The 22,076-nt window shown below is 42.0% G+C and overlaps 1 protein-coding gene across 2 annotated transcripts in view; it reads left to right on the top strand.

The window, feature by feature from the left end:
• Positions 1–22,076, top strand: part of MNAT1 (MNAT1 component of CDK activating kinase) — a gene marked incomplete at both ends in the record, with an annotated part of 114,637 nt that overhangs the window by 59,878 nt on the left and 32,683 nt on the right. For both annotated transcript variants that reach the window (XM_079537568.1, XM_079537567.1), the window contains one exon: positions 19,750–19,871. In XM_079537568.1, the coding sequence (XP_079393694.1) occupies positions 19,750–19,871 (122 nt within the window). The remainder of the gene's footprint in view (positions 1–19,749; positions 19,872–22,076) is intronic.

The following is a 22,076-nucleotide window of genomic DNA, read 5'->3' as shown; positions in this document are numbered from 1 at the left end:
TCTGTCTTGGAGACACTTGCCTCTTAGGCATGTGGGAGACTTACCTCACAGATTAGTTTTATTCTTGACTACTCCCATTACTTATAAACACCGAGAGCTATCACTGTTATACAGCCTCCAAAGGAGGGCTATGAAGAGGAAGGCTACAAACAGGAGGGGAATCAACTCTTTGAAAGGATAGATAACAGCAGGACAAGGGGAAATGGTTTTAAGTGGAAGGAGGGAAGATTTAGGTTGGATGTCAGGGGGAAGTTCTTTACAGAGAGAGTGGTGAGGTGCTGGAACAGCTGCCCAGAGAGGCTGTGGATGCCCCGTCCCTGGAGGTGTTCAAGGCCAGGTTGGATGGGGCCCTGGGCAGCCTGGTCTGGTATTAAATGGGGAGGTTGGTGGCCTTGCATGTGGCAGGAGAGTTGGAGATTCGTGATGCTTGGGGTCCCTTCCAACCCTGGCCATTCTGTGATTCTGTGAAGATGGGGAAGATTTGGAGGAGAGGATGTATGAGGCCCCTGGGTTTGTTGGACCCAGAGTGGAGGAGGCTCGAACCCTCTACCTGCCTGTGTTGTAAAGCCAGTTCACCTTTGCAGCACTGTTAGAAGGTCTCTTCTTTGCCTGTGTCTTCTTTGCTTGTATCTTCTTCAGTCAAATTTTGCCCTGTGTTGTCTTTGAAATTTGTGGAGAGTTGAAATGTCGTGCAAAGAGAACCTAAAGGACAAAAGGAGTGATTGTAGTGGGAAATGGTCACCAGAAGAGACCTGGTGGAAAGTTCAGTATCCAATCCTGCTAACAGTAGCAATGGTGTCAGGATGGAGCATGGGTTCAGGGCATTTTAGGGATGGGGAAGCACAGGACAGAAAATGATGGACGGAGGAGAAGGTAGGGATTTTGATAGGAGATGCTTCGGAGAGAACAAAGAGATGGGAAATGTGTATTTGTCACTCGGGGAATTTGGGGCAGTTTGGCAGAAAGGTGGGAATGAGAGAAGAATAGGGGGAGCAGGAAAGGCTGAGGAGTTCCTGTATGGGGTTGGGAATTTTAAGAGAGCTCAGCGATGGAAGGATTTGGGGATTGGGAGTGGTTGTGGTTTACTTGGTAGGCAGCTAAGCATCGTGCAACTGTTACTCATTGCTACACTCCAGAGAGGTAGCGGAAAGAACTGGGAAAAAAATGTGTATGAGAATTCAGGGGTTGAGATAAGGACAGTTTGATAAGATAGAAAGGAGGAACAAAAGAGACCGCAAAAACAACCAAACCCAAACAAGCAATGTACAGTGCAATTGCTCAGCACGTGCTGGCTGATGCCCAGCCAACCTCCAAACAGTGGCAGCTCTCCTTGCCAACATCCCCAGTTTTACTGCTCAGCATGACACCATATGATAGAAGATATTCCTTTGGGCCAGCTGTCCTAGTTCTGTCCCACCCAACTCCTTGTATACCCCCAGCCTTCTTGCTGGTAGGGCAGCACGAGAAGCTGAAAAGTCTTTGACTTAGTGTAGGCACTGCTCAGCAATGACTGCTGTTATCACCACTATTTTCATTCTAAATCCAAACCATTGCACAGTATTAGGTGCTATGAAGAAAATTATCCCAGCTGAAACCGGGGCAGTGTTCTGTCACACATCTGACCGGAGAAGTTCCTGTGTAAGGTCTGACCTCAGAGGGCAGCAGGATTGTGTGTACACGCTTAGATGGTTTTGAATATGACATCCCACTCACTTTCTAACAGGAATTCTGGCTGTAGGCAGAGGTGTACATGCAAGACCTCTTTTTCCCCACAGCATCTTCAGTTTTGATTTTATCTTTGAGATGCACCATCTTTACTAATACCTTAATTTCCTACAAGGGAAAAAGTGTTCAGCGTGCTGATTGAGGCCATGCTGGGTGTGCTGCGTAGCAGCCACTTCTTTCTGCATCTATGCTTGCATGTAAGGCAACACAGCAGACAAGTTACTCAACTTCTGAAGTTTAAAAAATAGCATATTTACAAATAAAAAATAGATTTAAAAATAGAGATGTTTTCAAAGGTGTACTGGGGGCCTGAGTTTCCAGTGGTTGGCCATACAAGATGCTCTCATATTGTACTAGGATATTTGCAGTAAAAGATATTTTGGATCAAAGAGACGATGTTCTGTACCAAGACTTCAATAATAATTTTCCTGAAGAATGTTTGTTCAGGTGCAGAGAGTGGGAGAAGGGAATATTGTTTTAGGCAATCAGTGTTGGACATGAAAAGGTAAATTTCCCTGTGCATACCTAGTCTGGATTCAGTGTGTCAGTCAGGGTGTTGCTGGAAGGAATTATTGACAACATTGGCTGCTAATGAAAGAGAAGTCATCTTCCTGCAGGAGCGTGTTGGTCTCTGAAAGTTTTGCTTGTGTTCATTCCTCCTAACTTTTTAAAAGAAGAAAATCCTAAATACGAAGTATATCAGTGTGGAGAAGTTATTGTTTTAGTTTATTGTTCTACTTTGTCTAAGCATAGCTACTACACAGGTAACTGTATTTTGGGGAAGTGGGAGAGCCAGGTGTAACCTGTGACGTGGTACAATTCCATCAGAATGTGTGGCAGAGCAAAACATCCTCAGCCTCTTACAGAGAAGACACTAACGTAGCATAAATGTTGTATTTTATGTAGGTTCTCTTTAAAACTGTAGGATAATTAAGAATATTTTGGAAACAAAGAAACCTGCTTTGACTCACTCAGACAAATGTGAGTAGTGGTACGAACAGGAAATGGAGGGACAGAGAGCACATGTGGAACAATCCCTCTCAATTAGGAGACACTGGAACTTGCAACATTTGCAAGGATTAGTAGAACGTGAAATGATGGGTTTGTGTCAGTGTAATGATTCTTGTGTTACTCTGGGACATTAAGAAGATCCTGGGCAAGGTAGATAGTGCACTGAAAGGTTGTGCACGGGGAACTGTTGCGGTGGAACAAGGAAGGGCAGGTACAGTTGGAGGAGGGACAAATGGAGGGAGGAACAATTCAGAACCGAAGGCTGTGGGCAGGAGTGAAGAACCATGTATTTTTAGATCTGAGGACTATTCTCGTTTCATCTCTTGAAAGAGAGGCATGAATAAAGGCAGTGCTGCTCTTTTCTCCAAAGCAGAGAATGACAGAAACGTGATCCCCTGTAAGACTGTCACAAGCAGTGCTCAAGTAAACAAGACCTTTTGCTCTGTGCCGTGTAGACTTGCTGACAGATCTAAACGGGATCGATGCGGGCATCTGATCCTTGCCATCATTAGGCACTCTTTGGCACCAGGGTTTAGGGCCGCCTGTATTTGTGTACCTGTGGGCATGCACACACGGCTAGCGGGGAGGAAAAAAGCCACCTCCATCCAAAACTATGCATAAAGCTTTCTAGCTGTAGTGCTGCCCTCAGAGCAGTAGGATCTTAGGGCTCATGCAAGTGAAGTCTGAGGAATAATCCATTAGTAAATATTCAAAGGAGCTTCTGCCTTACCAAAAGGGCAGAGTTTCTGTGAAAGTTCAATGGTAATGATACTGGGAACGGCACTGCTTTCTTTGCTTTCTTTTGGAGCAAGTTTTGAGCCCGGTCATAACTGCAGTTCAGAAAAAGCATAATCCAAAGAGCTTTATCGTAAGGATTTCCCACCAGCCACTGGCACACTGTCATATGGATGAAGTTGGAGGGCTATCATGTGGTCTGCTTGACAGAAGAGAACTTGGCACAGAATTTCAACATCTATATCCTGGTGTTTAATGTCTGTTGGCACTATCTTAGCTGTGCGTGCATACCATGGATTCCCTTTTGCATTTGTTCCTACTAGTGCATTATTAGGGTTTTATTCATTGCGTGGGGAGAGGAAGATGGCTTGGCTTCAGAGCTGATGGGAGGATGTATAGGGGATTACAATGGAAACTATCTGCCTCCTTCATCTTCACCCATTCAGTTTTCACTTATTTACTCGATGTACTTCTTTGTGAGATGCCATGAGCTTGAATTCCCATTTTGATTTATGTGGAACCTGGAGCCTAGACAGGATTAGTCCATTCAAGAAATTGAAATGTTTGGAATAATAATAATAATAAAAAAAACCATAACAAAACAAAAAAAGCCCTGACTAACACAAAAGCCACCTTTATCCGTAATGTTGCGTTAGTGTAGTTTTACTGATAGTGTTGCGTACAGCTTCTGTTTTATGCTGTTTTTAACACAACTTGCATCTGATTGGTTAATTTCAGACACAAAATCAAACAAAGATGTGACTCTTTAAGCAAAAGAAGCGTTCCTGATGGATGTTGTACTCATTTAACTGTTGATTGCTCTTAAACCTTGAGTAAAATAATGGTTGTAACTGGGCTTCTTTTGTTTGTTTGTTTTTGTTTCTGTGAAGAATAAAGTATAAATACAGCTGAATATTTATTTTCATCTCTTTTTTTTTTTTTTGTTGTTTATGGAAAGTACATGACCTCTGCAGCTTTTCAAAATGTGGAATTTCTTCTGTAGGAAGAAACCTTTCATTAGCACTCAGGATACTTGATTCTTAATACAGCACTGCATATCATGCTGGTTTATCTTCTATTATCTTCAGGCTATCTTTAATCCATCTTAGTGGTATTATCAGGATTGGAAATCCGTGATAAGGTAGCAGATGGGGACCTACAGAGGGAAAGCAAGTTTAGTTGGTAAAAATTCTTGCTGCATGTTATGTAAGGAAAACCGCTGCAGCTCTGGGGCTATGAAAGTGCAGTAGGGAAAGATGGAATGGTGGCACTTTTTTTTTTTTAACTTGTATGGGGAAATCTTCAGAATTGTGCATTGTTGTGTTTGATTGTGCTGATGAAACAGGAGGAGGAAGAAAGCTAAGGAAAGGGGAGAGTTGAGGAAGGCCAGACCTGATGGACTGTGGGTTAGTGAATGTGAGAGAAGGAGAAGGACATGGGCTTGGGCTGAAAAAAGCCAGACAACTGCCATGTGTGCATGCATTGTCACTTGTTTGTGGCTGTTCCCACTGCAGGGGAAAGGAACTTTTTAGGGGAATTCAGAGATTTAGATAAGAAAGTGTTTGTTTCAATCAAAATACTTGGAGTTGATTCCACGAGGCTGTCAGATGAAGCCAGTTTGAACATGAGATTTGGAATAGAGTATCAATGCAGCTTTGGGTGGTTTTTGTTTGGGTTTCACTGTCTTCCCTAACAGAGCATGTTTTGTTGAAAAATGAATTAGGAAATGCTAAGGGAGGTGGATAATGTGAATGATACACTTACTGTTCTCTTTTAGCAGGTTCACTGAATTTATAAAATTTGTCCCTTTCATAATTTATACTTATAATTTACATTTTGAAATTCAATTAATCTTCTATTTTATTTGCATTTGGGCTTGTGAAGTATTAAGTTGAGAGCATGGAAAATAACTTTGTCGATGCTCTTCTGAAATCTAATTAAAAACCTGCAAATGTTGTCATTCATCATTTTACCATAGGAGTGTGCTTCCTATGGAGACAATCTAATATCCTGCAGCAACTTCATGGCATTACAAAAATAATTAATGTCCCTTTTAAGGCAGTGTGTGTTGCTACGATGTGGAATAATACTTCAGTGTTGTAACTGAATGGTGTGTTAGGAAACACCAATCCCTCGTGTACAGTAACAGGAAGTATGAATATTATTTATTAATGACAAGAGAAAACACCTTCGCATACACGCTTTTTCTGGGCATGTCTACATTTTGGTAAATGACAATGAATTTTAGTTGCAGAAAATGTGGAGAATAAGATCAATTTAGTGTTTATTGTGTGTATTTAGTGTAATAAAGAAAATGTGCTTATTTAAAAGCCTTTAGAAGTTGTAAAAGATAGAACTTCTCTGTATGAGAGGGATGGCTGTTGTGCAATAATGCCCCTTCGTTCCCCTTTCATAATAAATCTCAGCAGAGTATTCATCTGAAGGGCTGGATGCCAAAAAGAACAGGTTCGACTTGTCTGTGAGGATTTACACCACACTAAAATGCACAACTGCTTTTGTAGAGGTCATTGTGAAGGTCACAGAGCTCACATGCACTGCTGAATGAGAGCAGCCTGTAACAATAGTGTGAGCGATTGGTCTGTGTGAAATCAATATTTAAAACCTCATATGAAATGTAGCAATGGGCTGGAGTCTTTAAAACACAGCTTCAAAGCCTGTTTTGCAAGAGCGAGTGGTCTTTTCTTCCAGGAGTTTGCATCTCGTAACCTCTGCTGACTGTAACTCCTAGATGAAAATGTAAGGTTTTCTCAATTCTTACCAATTATCATTGAAATAATTCAGTATGCTTAGTACAGACACTCAGATTACTAACAATTGCATCAGGATACTTTCTCTGTCCAGTTAAAAAAAAAAAATCAAGCAAAGCCAACTCGTTATTGCAGTGGATCAAGTTCCCTGAAACTGGGAGCAATTTGTTTTAAAGTAAGGTCTGAGATTGACCATAGGGTCACTATGTCTTTAAATAAAAGATGATGATCATTTCAAATGGCAACCAGCCATTGGTGTGGCTTAGTGTAGAGATTAATTAGTAAAATTTGGAATGCGCTACAGCAAATGCAGCTGATTGGCAATAGCATGTGGAGCAGCAACTGGTGGAAGCCTTGTGCTGCTGGGCAACAGAGGTATTTCCAAAAAGACTTAAGAGCACTGTGATGTGTTATTCTTTAAATGGAACTGAACTGATTGCATCAAACAACCGTTTGTGCAGTTCAGTAAATGCAGAAATTAAATGAATCTGATGTGGATTGCAAAAGAAAGCAGATTTTCACGTTGTTTGATGTGATTAAGGTGCATTACATATTGATGCCCCAAATGTCAGTTTGCAGAGGATTGTGATTTGTCTGCATTGCATTTGTGATTTCTTATTTTTTTTTTTTTTTACTATGAAGACATGTTAGATGTACTGTACAGCACTGAGGTACGATTTATTCAAATAAGACACTGAAGTAAATACAGTTAATTCAATGGCTTTTACAGTGAATCGCTTCTTCTACTTCTTAAAATAGCATGGATTACTGCGGCTGTGCGTCTGTATGATTTATAACTGTCTACTGTCTTCTTTTGAATGTTTTAAAGACATAATCAGAGAAATTTGGAAACTGTCTCTGTAAATTAGCTTCTTAAGGATGCTCGATACAGTTGATCAGAGTAATGGCCCCAATTATATATAATCCCTAATGAAACTGTTTTCTCCATTTGTGTAGGCCATGGAATTGGGGCCCAGATAATAAAATGAAGGTGTTTTTTGTAATGAATTACTGCTCTTATGGAGGTACTCGGAAGCCCCGTCTACTTCTTAAAATCTCTCTTGCTGTGTATTACTCTCTTTATGCCCACCTGCAGTTAAAGTGGCACGGCTAAGCATGTTTTAATTAGTTTCAGAAGTGGGTGTTTGCTTCAAAAATGGCCCAAGCAACTTGAATACTCTCATAATATTCATCTTACTGTAAGCTTCCACAAGTCTGCTTTAGTGGAAAAGCCAGCCTGATCATGGCGATAGTCATGTTAAAATGATGATCTGAAGTTGGAAGAGGATCTTCATCACATAAGATGGGGATCATCCTGGTTCTGACCCAGAGAACCCTTAAGCTATGAAATGAAGCAAGCACGTCCTCATGCTGGCTTCACCCTCGGCTCTGTTACTCCATCCTTGCTTAGCCCTGAGGGCTACCAATGGCCGGCGGCACTCTGTGGGCCCAGTGTGGCTTTCAAGCAGTGTCCGTGGGCTGCCAGGGGACGCAGAGTGGGGACTGGCGCTGTCAGGATGCAGGCTGCTTCTCTCAGGGCCTGTTTCTGCAAGCCCCTGCTTCCTAGGCCATTGTGTTTCCTGCCGTCGGTAATTGCAGCGGAACGGATGGGCTCAGCTTACGCAGTCACGTTTAGGCTTGCTGGCCTTTGTTGGACTGGACTTGCAGGCCGCCATCCAGGCGAAGCAATCAGCATGGGCTGCTCCTTTTGCCTTCTGTGCCTAAAATGAGTAATTTTCGGTAATGTTGATTCAACTTAGCATCTGTGTCTAAGCCCCAAATAAGCATCTGATGAAACTTCCTCATAGCAAATAGATTTGTTGGCTTGAAATGCTTTTGACTGAAGCCTGTGTGTAAATGCTCCCAGGATTGGGGCATTATAGGGTGTTGCAAGATGTGCACTGATAGCATTTGTTAAGAACTGCGTAATTACTGCGCTGGATTACTTGTGAATCAGGGTATATGCATATATGACAAGTGGCTACAATTGAGACTTGGTTATTCTTTACACTAAATAAGCAATGCGCATGTACACTATAAACAACCAAGTACATTATAGATTATAATAACAAGCAAACTGACATCCAACAGAAGCAAATGTAGGTACATTCTGTGATGCGTTATCATGACAGAACTGCTGGTTTGCTGTGAGTTAGCTGGCTGTATGACTGAAAGAGTATACTGGGTAGCTGCCTTTTAGTGTATATTTAAATCTAAGATACGGAAGATGAAACAAAGTCTGAATTTCCTTGTCTGGATAGCAGCAAGCAGTTGCTGTGACTCCCAGCTTCTGCTAACGCCCCAGGGCAGGCTGCCACAGCCACCTGTGCAGCTGAGTCTGGGATTAGACAACTTCCTAAGGTGAGCTGCTTTCCTTGCAGGTCTCTCAGATGCTGCAGGTAGCAATGCTCTGTCCTAGTGACAGGCATCTCAACATCACAGTGGTGGCTGTGAAAAGGAGATGGAGAGACAAAACTTGATACAGTATTGTGGTTTAAACAGGACCCTAGATTAATGTGAAGCTAAAGGCAAAAACGTGGCTTTCAGTTCATTATTGATTGAAAAAGGTATATACCCAGAGTTAGGGCAAAGCTAGATAAGCTGGTGGTGATTAAAAAAAAATTTTTAAAGCTATCTGTTGTTGAAAATACAGTTTTCATTACCTTTCTTGGCAGACCTTGGAGACTTAAATAAAAAAGCAAAATCCCGCTCTGTATAAAGATAAATGTGCTGAGAGCTTCTTTAGCAGCTCGCGGTGAAATAAATTGGGGCAGGGTAGAGAATACCTTCTTCCACCCTCCCCCTCTCCCCCCCACAACTGCCTGTTCTTGGGAAGGGAAACGCAACAAAATACCATTATTCACAGTACTCAAGGCTTTCTGATTTGCTCCCATTAACTTCACTGATACGGTATCAGTTACCCCATGCCGGTAAGGAAGGGTTAGTATTTCGTGTAATGGAGTGGAACAGCAAAGCAGATGCACAGCAGCCCAGTGTTGCTGGGTGGATGGCTTCCAGGTAGATGGAGATTTGGGCTGATAGCTCAGAAGGCAGTTCTTCGTAGCTGGCCAGAAAATCAGCTTGGCTGGTGAGTCCAGAATTGCATGTGCATGTGCTTACTCAGTCTCTTGTGTACCTGTGTGATTGTACCGCTGATTAAACTCAAAGGGCTCGGCAAATCCTGTTTGAGTGGGAAGCTTGAGTGCAAAAACTTGCCTAATTTACTTTATTTAAATCAATATAATCCTGCTTAAGGCGTTTTGGAAGGCACATCTGAGTGAATGGTGTTTTAAGTTAACACAGTGTCTTTCGTGTTCACAATAAAAGCTAGTTTCATTTGAAAAGGGTGTGCTTATGGTTACCTTACACAAACTTTTGCCATATTAAATGTAGAAGGACTCAATTCTCCTGCATGCACGCATCGTCTTTTGTGAAATTTGTACTTGGAAGATTTAATGTCTCCAAGTTTGCTTTATGATCGGCAATTCTTTGAACTCACAAACAAGAAAGTGTGGATAACTTCAAATGGATATTTGAAGTCTGATTCTCAGGAATGCATATGTTGATTTCTGACCTTACAACATGAAGCTTGATCTCTGTCTTAAAACGGAGTATTCTAGAGGAAGTGTAAATAGAAGCTGAACTTTTTAAAGATATCTTTAAAATATATTCTGTCTCTTAAAGTCGGGAACTTTATTCCGCTTTATTTCAAACCACAAAGGTCCTGATTCAGCAGTTGATCTCTAATCAGCAAAGCTCACTTCTGTCCTGATATCTTCCTTTGGGAGACATGGACCTGTAGTGTGTTTGACATGAATGTAACATTTTTGGTAGCTGTGAAGCTCCATAGGATAGAGAAGGGCTAAGGGTGGAAGCTGGCTGAGGTGATTTAGAGTTTTATATAAGCATGTAAAGCTGCAAGTTGTTTTGTTGTTTGGTTTTGAAATGCCCCTATTAACTACTTTGACATCTCGCTTTTATTCTCAAACATCTGCTTTAGATTGTTTGCCATAAAAGTGTAAGAATTAATCTTGCCCACATTTTTGTTATTGCTACCAGAAACCAAACTATTTTTATTACTTCTTATGTAGAAATTCAGACTTAGTAGTTCAGAGTTGAGGAGAAAACGAGCTTGAATTTTTTTTCTCTCCTACAGGTAAAATTATAATTTCTAAATGCACAGAGATGTTAGACGTGGCTTTTTAAACCATGCAGTAAGCTCTGCTTTGCTTTATTTGGCTCAATATTTTGAGTTTTAAGGGAATTCAAATGATCAGCTCATTTTGGTTTGTTTCTCAGAACAGCAGCTGCCCCGAGCCAGAGCTGGACATTTGCATCGTGTGTGGAGAGCTCAGTGCCTATTTTCCTGATGGAAGTAACACACAGGAAAGCTTTCCTTTTTTCTTTCATATGTTTAGTCCTTTGATTAACAAATGCTTTAATATTTGTTCTCGGAGCTGCCCTTGTCTTGGAGTACAGCTAGTTTGTGGTGCTTCCCCGTGAAGAAAGAAGGAACCACGGCATATGAGCGCAGTGAAAGCCCCCATCTTTGGTGTGCTGCATCTGAGTGATTTCCCTCTGAATTTTAGGGCATCCTGCTGGTGTCGGTTCATCCAGTACTTATTTTCAGAGCTTATCACTCTTCCTACAATGGAAGTGTTGTTTTTAAGGCAGAACTGTCTTGTTATGAGCCTGTAGCAGGAAATACCCATGCAACCTCTGTAACTCGCTGGAAATGTGATGTTTGTGCTGCAGTTGCTTTCACAGCAGTCTCCTATTTCAGAATCTGTAGCAACACTTGGTTGTTTTTTTTTTTTTTTTATTAAAATAAATTTGAATATAAGTGTTCTAACTAAGGGACTCACAAAGGAGCCAGTGAACGAGATAAAACAGATGAGGCATCTCCTGATGTTTTTAAATAGATAAATAGGCTTTTTCTAGGGCTAAGTGAAATAAGCGTGTGACTATGTTGCTGTTCTGCTGCCTGCTTCTCTTTTCCTCTGAGTGAGCCTGTAGATTTTTCACAGCAGGAGCCGTTCCTTTTTGCTTGTTCTAGGGATGCTTTAGATGTTTCTGGTTGTTGTGCTTCACGGAGCCACAAAGCTGCAGCCCCTGGAACCACATGCAGGGCTGTGTCCGTATCTGAGTACACAGAGGGACTCTTCGTGCAGCGCTCCTAGAAGCAGCCAGAGCTTGAAAATGGAGCTGCTGGTCCTGGGAAGTTCTGGGGATCCTGTGCAAAGTTCTGCTGAGATTCAGGTGCCATGGGAAGTATAAACCACTTGGAAAGCTGTTACTTCTCTGTAATTCAGGTGCAGGTGTCACTTTGCTACACGCAATTAAAACAGAGACAGAAAATAAACCTCTCAAAAAGGACCAAAGAGTGAATTTTGTGAGTATTTATGAAAAAGTTGCTTCTGCCCCAGTGTTTCATTTAATTTGTTAATAAAATGAAATGTGTGTTTACAGAGTGGTGCATGAACTGTGTGCTACGTTTGCAGTGCTTTCTGCGTGCAAGTAAGAAAAAAGGCTGGAAATAAATTCCTTCCCACTCTGTTCTAAAAGCGGTAATTTGTAAATATGTTGCTAAGAGGTTTCAGTTTTCATTTAAAAATTTATAGTAAATGCAGAGCATAAATATTTTGAAGATGGCTCATGTAATGCTAATGCCTGGGGATGCTGTCTTCATTTTTCTGCTTTTGGGCTGAGGTTGTTCTGAGTGCCTCCTCCTTGCTGATTGCTCATTCAGACTTTCTCTTCTCCTCTTTTTCCTATTCTTTTCTTGCTTCCCATCTGCCTTTATTGTCCTTTCATATTTCATTCCTTTCTTTGTTCCCATTGCTATAAAAACTTGTATGCTTACTTTTGCCAGAGAGTTATCAACTTCTAGCAGTCCCTCCTTAAAATCTAGCTATTCGAGGAATCTCACTTTATTTCTTTATCAGTCAGACACAAGCCATTCTGGTTGTGGTGCTCTGCATCTTTATCAACCTTTATCTGTGGCTAGGCTGTACGCTCAGCGAAATAGGGAATATGTCTCAGATTTTCACACATGGAATTTCTCATCTTCTCCAGACTGAGGTCAGCTTTCTGTTCAGTTGTGTTATTCTAAGCAGTGTTTCTTTAAAAACCATCCTTCAGACCCTGCATTCCTTAAGAATGAAATTGTGTAGCTGGGGATATCTGTGGTTGAGGAAACTGCTGCAGAGGGTCCCAGGAAGGAACAGGCGACGGGTACAGTGATATTTGGCTGCTCATGGTCTGCTGTCATGTTCACCAATAAAGCAGCTATGTTTTACAAGTTCCATTGTTCTCCAGGAATTCACAGAGTTACAGTGCTAAATTATTTTCTTGCATAATTGAGGCATCATATCAGCGTAACACTCAACTTCACTGCAACCCACCAGGAGCAGCAGCAGGTTCAGCCGCGCTCAGGCTCAAGCAATTGTTGCTGGCTGGTGAGTGATGTGCAGCTATTGCTGTGCTCTGATCCCCATGGTGTGCCTGTTCTCTGAAATTTACGTGTTGTGATGCACAGAGTGGCATTGGTCAAACTGATTCCTATTTCACATCCCTTGAAAAATTAGGCCCTTAATGTGAGTATTTAAAGCCGTATTATATTAAGGCCCATAATCCTGTAATTAGACTGGCTACTGCAGAACGTTTGCTCAGCTGAGAGCCAAATCAAAATGATTGAGGCTCCAGAAGTCTAATGGTAGAAATATAACAAAAGTTTGCTCAAGTCTGCTTCACGCTGCAATACTGACATAGCACACTGGGAAACAGCAGAGCAAACTGCACAGAACATTGACGCCAAGTCACCCTCCGCAAAGCTTGCCTCTGGGCTATGGAAAGAAGATGCTGGTGTGCCATGATAAGCATGATGTGTTGCACTAAACGGAGCTGAGACCAGGTTGGGAACAACGCTGAGCGAGATTGAGAAATGAGCCCTGAAAACCAGGGTGCTGACCTGTGGGCTCACAAGCTGCATGAAAATGTCATTGTGTTTTAATCCTCTCTTTCCAGAAACGGTGCTGTCTTGTGTACAGTGCTGTCCTTTGAGCGCTGAGAGATTTTGAGGAAAGCTTGCCAGAGCTGTGGAGTCGCTGCTGAAAACGAATGCATGACTCGGTCCCACAAACATCCAGCCTGTCCCCTGGGTCATGGCTGTGCTTGACAGCTTGCTGTGAGATGCTGGTGGCACACAGTGTCATCCACGAATGGAAAAAGGGGCAGAAGACTTTTCTGTAAAGAGTAGTCACTAAATCCTGATTCTGGCACTGAACCAGAATTATATTTCAGCTTATGCAATGGGCGTAGACTTTCTTCCAAGAGATTAGAGAAATGTGGCTTTTTGGCAGGAGCTTAAAGATAAGTCTGGTCAAGTAATTATTTATGTCAGAAAGTTGTAAGGAGAAGCTTGGAGGCAAGTATAGCTGAGCACATGCAACTATGTGGTTAACTTCCCAGATACAGGTTTTCATGTAACTGACCACATACGTGATCGTCTTTGGTAGCAGCTTCTTCTGTGCTGATGATCTCTTGCTGTGTTCTTGCCATTCGTAAAGAAAGCACAGCTTTTAAATCCATTTTGGCATTCAAAATTAAATTACCGTGGGGGGGAAAAACAAAAGTCTACATCTAGTTGTATTGGTAAGAGGCATCTGAAATCATTGGCCCCCGAGGGAAGTGGGGTGTGGGTCCTTTATCTTTGTCCTACCACACATGGTCGCATTCTTCATTTTGAGATCAGTAGCAAAAATTGCATGGATTTTGATGGTTTCTGTGTCAGATCATTTGTTCTCTTTCTGCTTAGCTACTGGGGTATCCCCTTAGCACTTCTCACAATTGTGTAAAGAAATTGAATTTATTGTTGGTTTTCAAAAGCAGAAGAAAGAACAGTTGGTTTCAGATATTTGAGTGCTCGGAAAAACCTCACTGGTGTAGGAATTCTAGGCTAGGGAATGGAATTATGCATTTTAGTTTTGACATTTTTCTTGTTTATTTAAAAAAGCTGTGGAAGACAGGGAGGGTAAAGGTTAAAATAATATTAACTGAGCCCTCCAAATCTATCAGTTTCATTCTCCTTTTCCTGAGTATTACTGTAGTCAAACAAGGTAGTTAATCAGAATCAGAAAGCCACATTAGCATTGCTGACACGGATTTATCAATAAAGTGGGGAGGGTGGAAACTGAAAACCCAGCTCTTGGCTCTGACTGCACTGCTTGGGACATTCGCATTAATGTTGTTCTGAAGGAAATTCTATTAACGTGAAAATACGTACAGAAAAGCAGAATGTCACGAGTTTAAAAGCGAAGCAGTTTTCTAAGATTGCTCACACTAAAAAACGGCAGGAATTTAAAGTATTGTTTTACCATTCCTTGCAAGCATTTGGATAATGACAGGCTCAAGTGCAGTGCAGCAAGAGGAGTTTGAGCTGAGTTCTGCAGCGCTGCATACGGTCGAGCTGCAGCAGTCGTGTGCTGGCACCCCGTGCTGTGCAGCTCCGTCCCCGCTTGCCGTGAGATCCGTGTGCAATCCAATGGGCAGAGAGTCGCACCCAAACGCAGCACTGCTGTGAGTTGAGCCAATGAGACTCAGCACGTAAATACTGCTGGTTCTGTTATCTGGAGCGTTCTGTCAGTGTGCTGATAGCAGCCCTGGGGACGTTCCTAAGCAGAGGGAAATGTAAAAAGCAGAAAGACTCGCCACGCCATCTCATCCAGCCACCTCTAGTACAGGAGCTCGCACTGCCCAGACAAGTTTTAATGACCCCAATCTCTGGCTTCTGTCTCTTGCCTGGGGATGTTTTTGTGGCATAACTGTTTCTTCTCTTTCCCCTACTAGTGCGTTCTTGGTGTTGTCATTCTGCTTTCTCCTCCTCTTTGGCACTTCAGATTTCTGAGAAGGCTGCTGCTTGTTTTTCCTTTTGCTGCAGAAGGAGGGAGGTGCAGGAAGGCAGTATAGTTCTGGCACCAGGCACCAGAGAGACGAGAGGATGGGAAGAAGTGGGAATGCTGCACCTTGAGCTGCACTTTCTGGACATGATGTGTTAAAAGAACCTCTTTCTGCAAGCAGGCAAATGCTGACATACCTGGCATTTGCCAAGCCTCCCTGTACGAACTCTAATGCTCTACTAGACTGAAGTGGGCTGTGATGTTTCCTAGAAGAGCATTGTTTGGTTTTACTGTTTTTGTTTGAGATAAGCTTCTTGCCACTCCAAGGGCAGCTCTTTGCATCCATGTATATAATCTGTGAATTGGTGTTTGTTTTGTTTTTCTTAGCACCATGTTGCACCATAGTCTGAAACAAACAAACAAAAAAAAGACTCCTATTTTAAAAAATTACTGTTTAAAATTAGAGCTCTCAGAGCAACAACAACAAAAAATCAATCCTTTTTATTTGTAGCACAAAAACATTGTTTGACACACCCCTCACAACTCAGTCCTATTCGTTCAAACTAAAACCATACTGTACACAAATGGAAGTCAGTTGCTCACAAATCCATTTCAGTGCAATCTTCTACAGAACGTTATATGGATAAGCAGATGGATTAGTTCTAATGAGCAGTGTTTGGTGGTGGTGGTTGTTTTTTTGGGGGGGCTTTTTTTTTTGAGTTTCCATACATTCCAAGATGTAATAGGCAGCTCTAGTGCCTAGAATAAATGCAGAGAAAGACTTCTATGCCATGAAGATAGAGGGTGGGAGGGAGAAGAGGTAGGAAAATCTGTTGTCTGTGTTCTTGGAAGCCTTCTCTGTCTCCATTTGGATGCTGTCAGTTTCCTTTACACAAACATTACAGCATCCAAAGGGAATTAGAAATACTTACCCATGACCACAACGTCAGTCTTAGGTTTGTCAGGAGAAAGTAATGCAAAGGCAGAATCTTGAACCTAGTGCCTTTATTTTGGTTTTAGCATGCTAATAAATGTCTGCTGATGCTGGAAAGAGGTAGGTCTGGCTGTCTAGTCGAATACAGGAAATTTATGAATCTTACCTCATAGATGTGAGATGGTTTGTGGATCTGTAAAAGTGCCGTCTAAGTCCTAAGTAATAGTTACTGTGTCTTGTGATGTCTGAAGTTGCATGACACTATAGCAGTCATTTGTGCAATGGCATGGGACAGAGACACAAAAAGGGGATGCTGCTGGTCAGAAGGATTTCAGCTGCCTGAATTGGTCACACTGAACCTTTTAACTTCAGCAACATTTACTGTAAATGCATCTTAGCCCAACTTCAGTGCAAAGATAAAGGGCGATGTTTTTTATTGGTAAACTTTTACTGCCTTCCATTGCAGCCCCTCTGCTCAGATGTGTGCTGTGCTCAGTGTTGGGACCCCCATGTAATTGTGTGGGGCTGCACAAGCAGGAAACAGCCCGCCCTGAGCTGCTGTACATCCAGAATACCTACAGAGCTGATGTGCTTGTGGAGTTTGGCTAAGATTCAGCTGGGAAATACGTCTTGTGACTCTTGTCCTTTGCTCAAGCCAATTCCCAAGTCAAGAGGAAAATCTAGTTTGTAAGAAAAAACCTATACCTGAAGGCCAAGCAGCTATAGGGCAGTTGCAACAGGCAGTTGTGTATTTTTCCCGTTGCTAAGTGGAATTTAATCCATGTTGCTAAAGCCCATCAGCTAAAGTTGTGATTTTTGGGAAAGGAAAACAAATGAGCTCTGTCACACAGCTGCACGTTCTCCTTGGGGTAAATGTGCAGGCCAGGTCCAAAAAGATGCAGTCACTTTGCCATGCCAAAGCACACGATGCTTCCTAACATTCACACCTTGGCCTGGGATGGGAATGAGGAAGTCCAAGGAGAGTAAGAGCACTGTGAGACTGTGCTTGATAAACCAGAAATGAGCTGCCTGTGTTTAACGGTGAAAGTAATTGCCTATTGGAGCAACTCACTGACGGGATGTCTGAAATCTGTAAGTCTGGATTGGATGCCGTTCAAAAGGAGCTTTGCCTAAGCTGCCAGTTGTAGCCCTTGGGTGCCATAGAGGAGCATGCTGGCAGCCCAAGGATGGATGGTGTTTGTATGCAGCCTTGCTCTCTGGGACAACTTGGTGTGGTGTTTTTGCAGTATGCATCTCATTGAAGGATCCTGTTGCGGCTCTGTGTCTTTCCCCTAATATTTAGACCAGTGCCTGCTATGCAGTTGGCACGCTGACCAGTCAGCCTCTCAGTGTCCAGATGCAGCTCACCTGTGCTGAACAGCTGACTGCTGTGAGAGCAAATAGCCATCGTGATCCCTTGCAACCTCTGGCACATCGGGAATCCCACAGAGGAGGACGGATGAAATATTTTCATCCTGTCCTACCAGGATTTCCCAGACAGAGATGGACATCTGCAGCAATGTGAATGGTGTGGAAAGGGACTTGTGATGAGCCCGGTCTGTTTGTCAGGAGCCTTCCTGTGCCTCTTGGCCAATGTCAGCAGGAGTTGCTCTCATTAAAAAAGTGTCAGGAATGCACCAATGGCAACTCTGCGAGCAGCTGTTCTGGTGATGCCCTCCAGAGATGTGGCTCCTGCAATCTGAGCTGCTCCCTTTTTCCACACACAAGTAATTTCCAAAAATATTTATCAAGGTTTTGATCTTTGCCTGAAACTGAATTTTCTTTTCTCTGGCTGGAACAAAATTCCTCAGGATTTGGAAAGAGTGAGACTTTTCACTCACCAGATGAGGGTGTACACATGTGAAATGCTGTTGATATGTATTTCCCATTCACTTTGGTTGGAGATGCAATGATCGTTAAATCGGAATGTCTCATTCAAGCATTGGTTTCTTACAATGGATGTTATCTGCCCACATCCGCATAGTTACAGAGTGTATTATTTTCATGAACTTGAATGGGTTGGAAATTGACAACTTCTAGCAATGTAAAAAGAGACCCTGCATTTGTATCTCAAAAAAAACCCAGAACAAAACATGTAGGAATATTGAAACGAAATTTTTAACCTTTCTCTTCCTGCTTTTTAAAATGTGTGTTTGCCTGGTTCTGATGCTGTGGCAGTATCTTGTGGCACAGAAATGAATGTGCTGTGACTGCACGTTGCAGTGACTCATGGCTGACTTGAGAACTTTCTCCATAACGTTTTGTTTCCAACACTGGCACAGCACTACCAGGAGCTCCTCCTGCCTTGCTGAGCAGTACAGAAAGGCCACAGCTACTGTTTCCATCGCAAGCACAAAGCCTTGTCAATATAAATCTTGACCTGTAGAGTTCAGCCTGGATCCATGACAGGACATCTCAGGAAGGTCGTTGCCCCCAACCACAAACTTAATTAGCAGCTTTCCCTTTCTACTGCCTTTTTTTTTTTTTTTTTTTTTTTTTTTCTCTTTTTTTTCCTGCTTAGTTAATTTTAACCCAGTGGCCCACATGAGGAATCCTGAGTTCCCAGTTGAGGCAGTAGGTGCATCTTGAGGAACCCCAGGGAACTGAAGCTCAGTGAGGGATCGCCAGTGGGAGCCTGGGTGAAACGTGGCGTTACACCATGGGAAGTTTCCGATCTCCCATTGCAGACAAAATGTCTACACGAACAATACTGCTACTTTCCTAAATTCCTGCATTTTGCAGATGTGAAGGTCAGTTTCTGTAGGGGAAGCTGGGCTATTTTGGGGGAGTTCACAGTGCTCTGTCTTTTTGCTGCCGCTGCTAATTTTTGTGAGCACCATAGAATACAGTAGAAAATTGAAACTGTGTGAAAGATCAACAAATCAGTGTAGAATGTCACGCAGCAACATCTGTTAACTTTGGCTCTATCTCATATCCTTCTGACCCCTCCTTTGCAGCCACAAGTCTCCTGTTTTGTGAGAGCTTGGAGTGATAGGGGCTTGGAGAGCAGGGGAAGGAAAGTCTAGCAGTTTCTCAGTGGTCTGAAGGGCTTGCAAAAGTACCATGTGGAATTAAAATTTTATGCTTGTGTGTTTCTGTATTTTTAGTTATGAAACAAATGGGAATTTGCTGAATGAATTAATTGTATTGTACCATAAAAGTCTTATCTGGAGAGCCATTATATATTGTAGCTTACAAAGTCTGTGGAGAGAAATGAAAGAGGCTTCCCTTTCTAATTAAGGCTTTCAAGAACTCATTGATTACAGAATCTAACAGGCTTGCTCAGAGCCATTTGTTTGATATTACTTCTGAAAAATGGAATTTTTTTACCTACTGGTAATTTTACTACCACTGGTAGTGACACTGGAGGCAGCTGCTCTCTCTAACAGTAAGTTTGCCTGCAATAAAACTTTATCCTTTCCTTCCTATCTTATCCTAATAGCTACAAATAGTGAAACATGAGTTCCAAACTGTAGATCACAATAAAAAGTTTAAATCTTGAAGAAATCAGTGACGTGGTAGACAGTGTGTCTTTACGGGGGATGGTCTTTGTCCAGACCAGCTTAATGCTGTATGCTTGTTCTTGCAATGCATTTAATAAGTGTAAACAAGACTTTGACCCACTTTGTAGACATTTATTTATCTCTGCTTTTATTTATTTGTTTATTTTTTTAATCAGGGTCAGCATATTTCGTTAGCTCCTATTCAGAAGCTGGAGGAAACTTTGTATGAGTACCAGCCTCTGCAAGTGGAGACATATGGACCACCAGTTCCAGATCTTGAAAGTTTGGGAAGACTTGGGTAAGTAACACTGCAGATTTTCATTCCCATTTCACAGCATTAAAGCTGAGATGGCTACTATCTTTACTTTCCCAGCATGTAGGTATTTTTACATATATAATATATATATATATATATAAGTATGTAAAGGATCTTAATGAAATATTAGACTTCCTGCCCAACCAACCAACATTTTGTTTGGGTGGATAAGCTAAAATTTTTGGTCTTCAAGCCTTTATAGATCTATTGAGAGCTGGACTGGATTGCATTAGTGTTTTTAAGGTTGTCCTTGGCAGTCGCAGTGAAGTAGCTGTTCATTTTCAGTTGCACGGTATTAAAAAAGAAATAAATAAAATTCTGGGGCTTAATTTACCCAGCTGTAAGCCAGTAAAAATATTAAAGTTGGGCCTTTTGCCATGGAAAAGGGGTAGATTTACTTGTCGACTGCTGTCTACAGTCAAACTGCGTTTGTGAGAAATGAAGCACAGAGCTTAACTATGTCAAAAAGTATAAAGCAGGGCTGGTCCAGCAGCTTGGCAGCACTGTGGTGTGCAGCCATGTTTGGAAGTGAGTTTGGGAGCATGCTGTGCCTGGGTAATGGAGGCTGGGAAGGCCAAAAGTGACGTGTCTGCCCTCTGAAGAAGTGTTTGTAGCTGAAATACCACCTGAAAATGTGTCACTGTGAAGATAGGGAGTATCCCCAAACTGGTTGTTCTGACTTCCAAGGTCACAAGCACTTGGAGCTGCTGGAAAATGATGAGGCAGAGTGAATATGAGCTCAGCAAGGCAAGAAAGCATTTAAAAATAAAAATTAGTTATTTACCTTCATGCTTATGGGAAAACTGAAGCCAGAAAGGACTGAATAAAGCTGAGGCACTTCAGTACGCAGATTCAGAGAGCACTGAAATCCAAACAGGAATTCTGACTAGTTCAGTGGCACAGACAGAATTTCATCTCACCCAGGAAATGATGCAGATTGACTTTTTAAAACAAATCTGCAAAGTAATGGTGATGTAGAAAATTCAAGGCTGTCTGGAATTGAGGTTGTCTCCATTTTTATTGTTTCTATCCTTATGGTGCCTGTAATATTTATTATCTGTTCCCAAGCTTCCGAGACCAAATATTAATTAGCAGTTTAAACTTGGGCAGAGCCAGATTCAACCTTCACCACCTGTTTGGATGGAGCACAGCTGTGAGGGACCTCCAGGGTGATGGGAGCCTTGGGGCCCTCTCAGCCCCAAGCCTTATCACAAATGGGAATGTTGAGGGGGAAAAGAACTTACTTGTACCATGAGGGTTCTCTGTCTCTGTGCTCGTGCCCTGTCAGGTGATTGCTGGCATCCAGGTCCAGCAGGAGCACTGCTGTCCACATCTATCCCATCGAAATGTCTAACCCTGTACCTTTGGGTGTCTGAAATACCTTAAACCATGCAAGGCTGTTCATTTATGTATTTTTATTTCTGTGTTTATACGAACTCATGTGCATTTCCTGTTGATGGTGAATGCTTAACTAGTGTGCTTTGATCCCAGGTTTTTGTTGTTTGTTTTTTTTTTCTTCAGGCAGCTGTTTGCAGCTGCCTCAGTGAGGCAGAATTGCTGGGCATGATGTTATCCATCCCTGCTAAAGATTGCTATTTTCCTCTAAATTTGGACTCATATAAACTCAGGTTCAGTTTAAAAGTATTTACAGTTTTTACTCCTTCATCTTTGGCCCATTTTCATCATCTTTCTGTGAGAAAGAAAGCAATTTTCCACAGTCCTTCCAAATTTGTGAGTGTTTGCTCAGTTTGTGCTGTTGTTATTCATAAAGTACAGCAACATTTGTTGTTCCTGTTAACAATTTTGCAGATTAAAGTTTGGCCATTTTCTGCTGCTAAATAGTTCCCTCAAATGTGCAGGCTGTTGTCATCTGAGTTTCTGGAGCTGGAATTATTGCAAAGATGCTGCCAATCTGGAGGCTTTGAGTTCACTTCTGTTAACATAATTAATGACTTTGTTTTAATTTATCTTCAGAACACCCAGCAGAATGAGTGTTTTAAATATTCCAATCTTAACCTTTTACATTCTGCAAGACTGACTTCAGTTGTCAGAATAAGTGTTGCTTTTTCTTTCTTAGTAAGCTGCTGTAATGAAGGAGGCAGCTGGCAGGGAGATTTCTAGCAAAACTGGAAAAAGAGTGAATCCTTAAGAGATCATTCAGAACACTTGCTAGGGACCTTTTCTAAC

This window comes from Tetrao urogallus (genome assembly GCF_951394365.1).
Source record: "Tetrao urogallus genome assembly, chromosome: 6".
Classification (NCBI taxonomy): Eukaryota; Metazoa; Chordata; class Aves; order Galliformes; family Phasianidae; genus Tetrao; species Tetrao urogallus.
The sequence above is the reverse complement of the archived record's forward strand: the minus strand, read 5'-3'. Positions and strand labels throughout refer to the sequence as shown.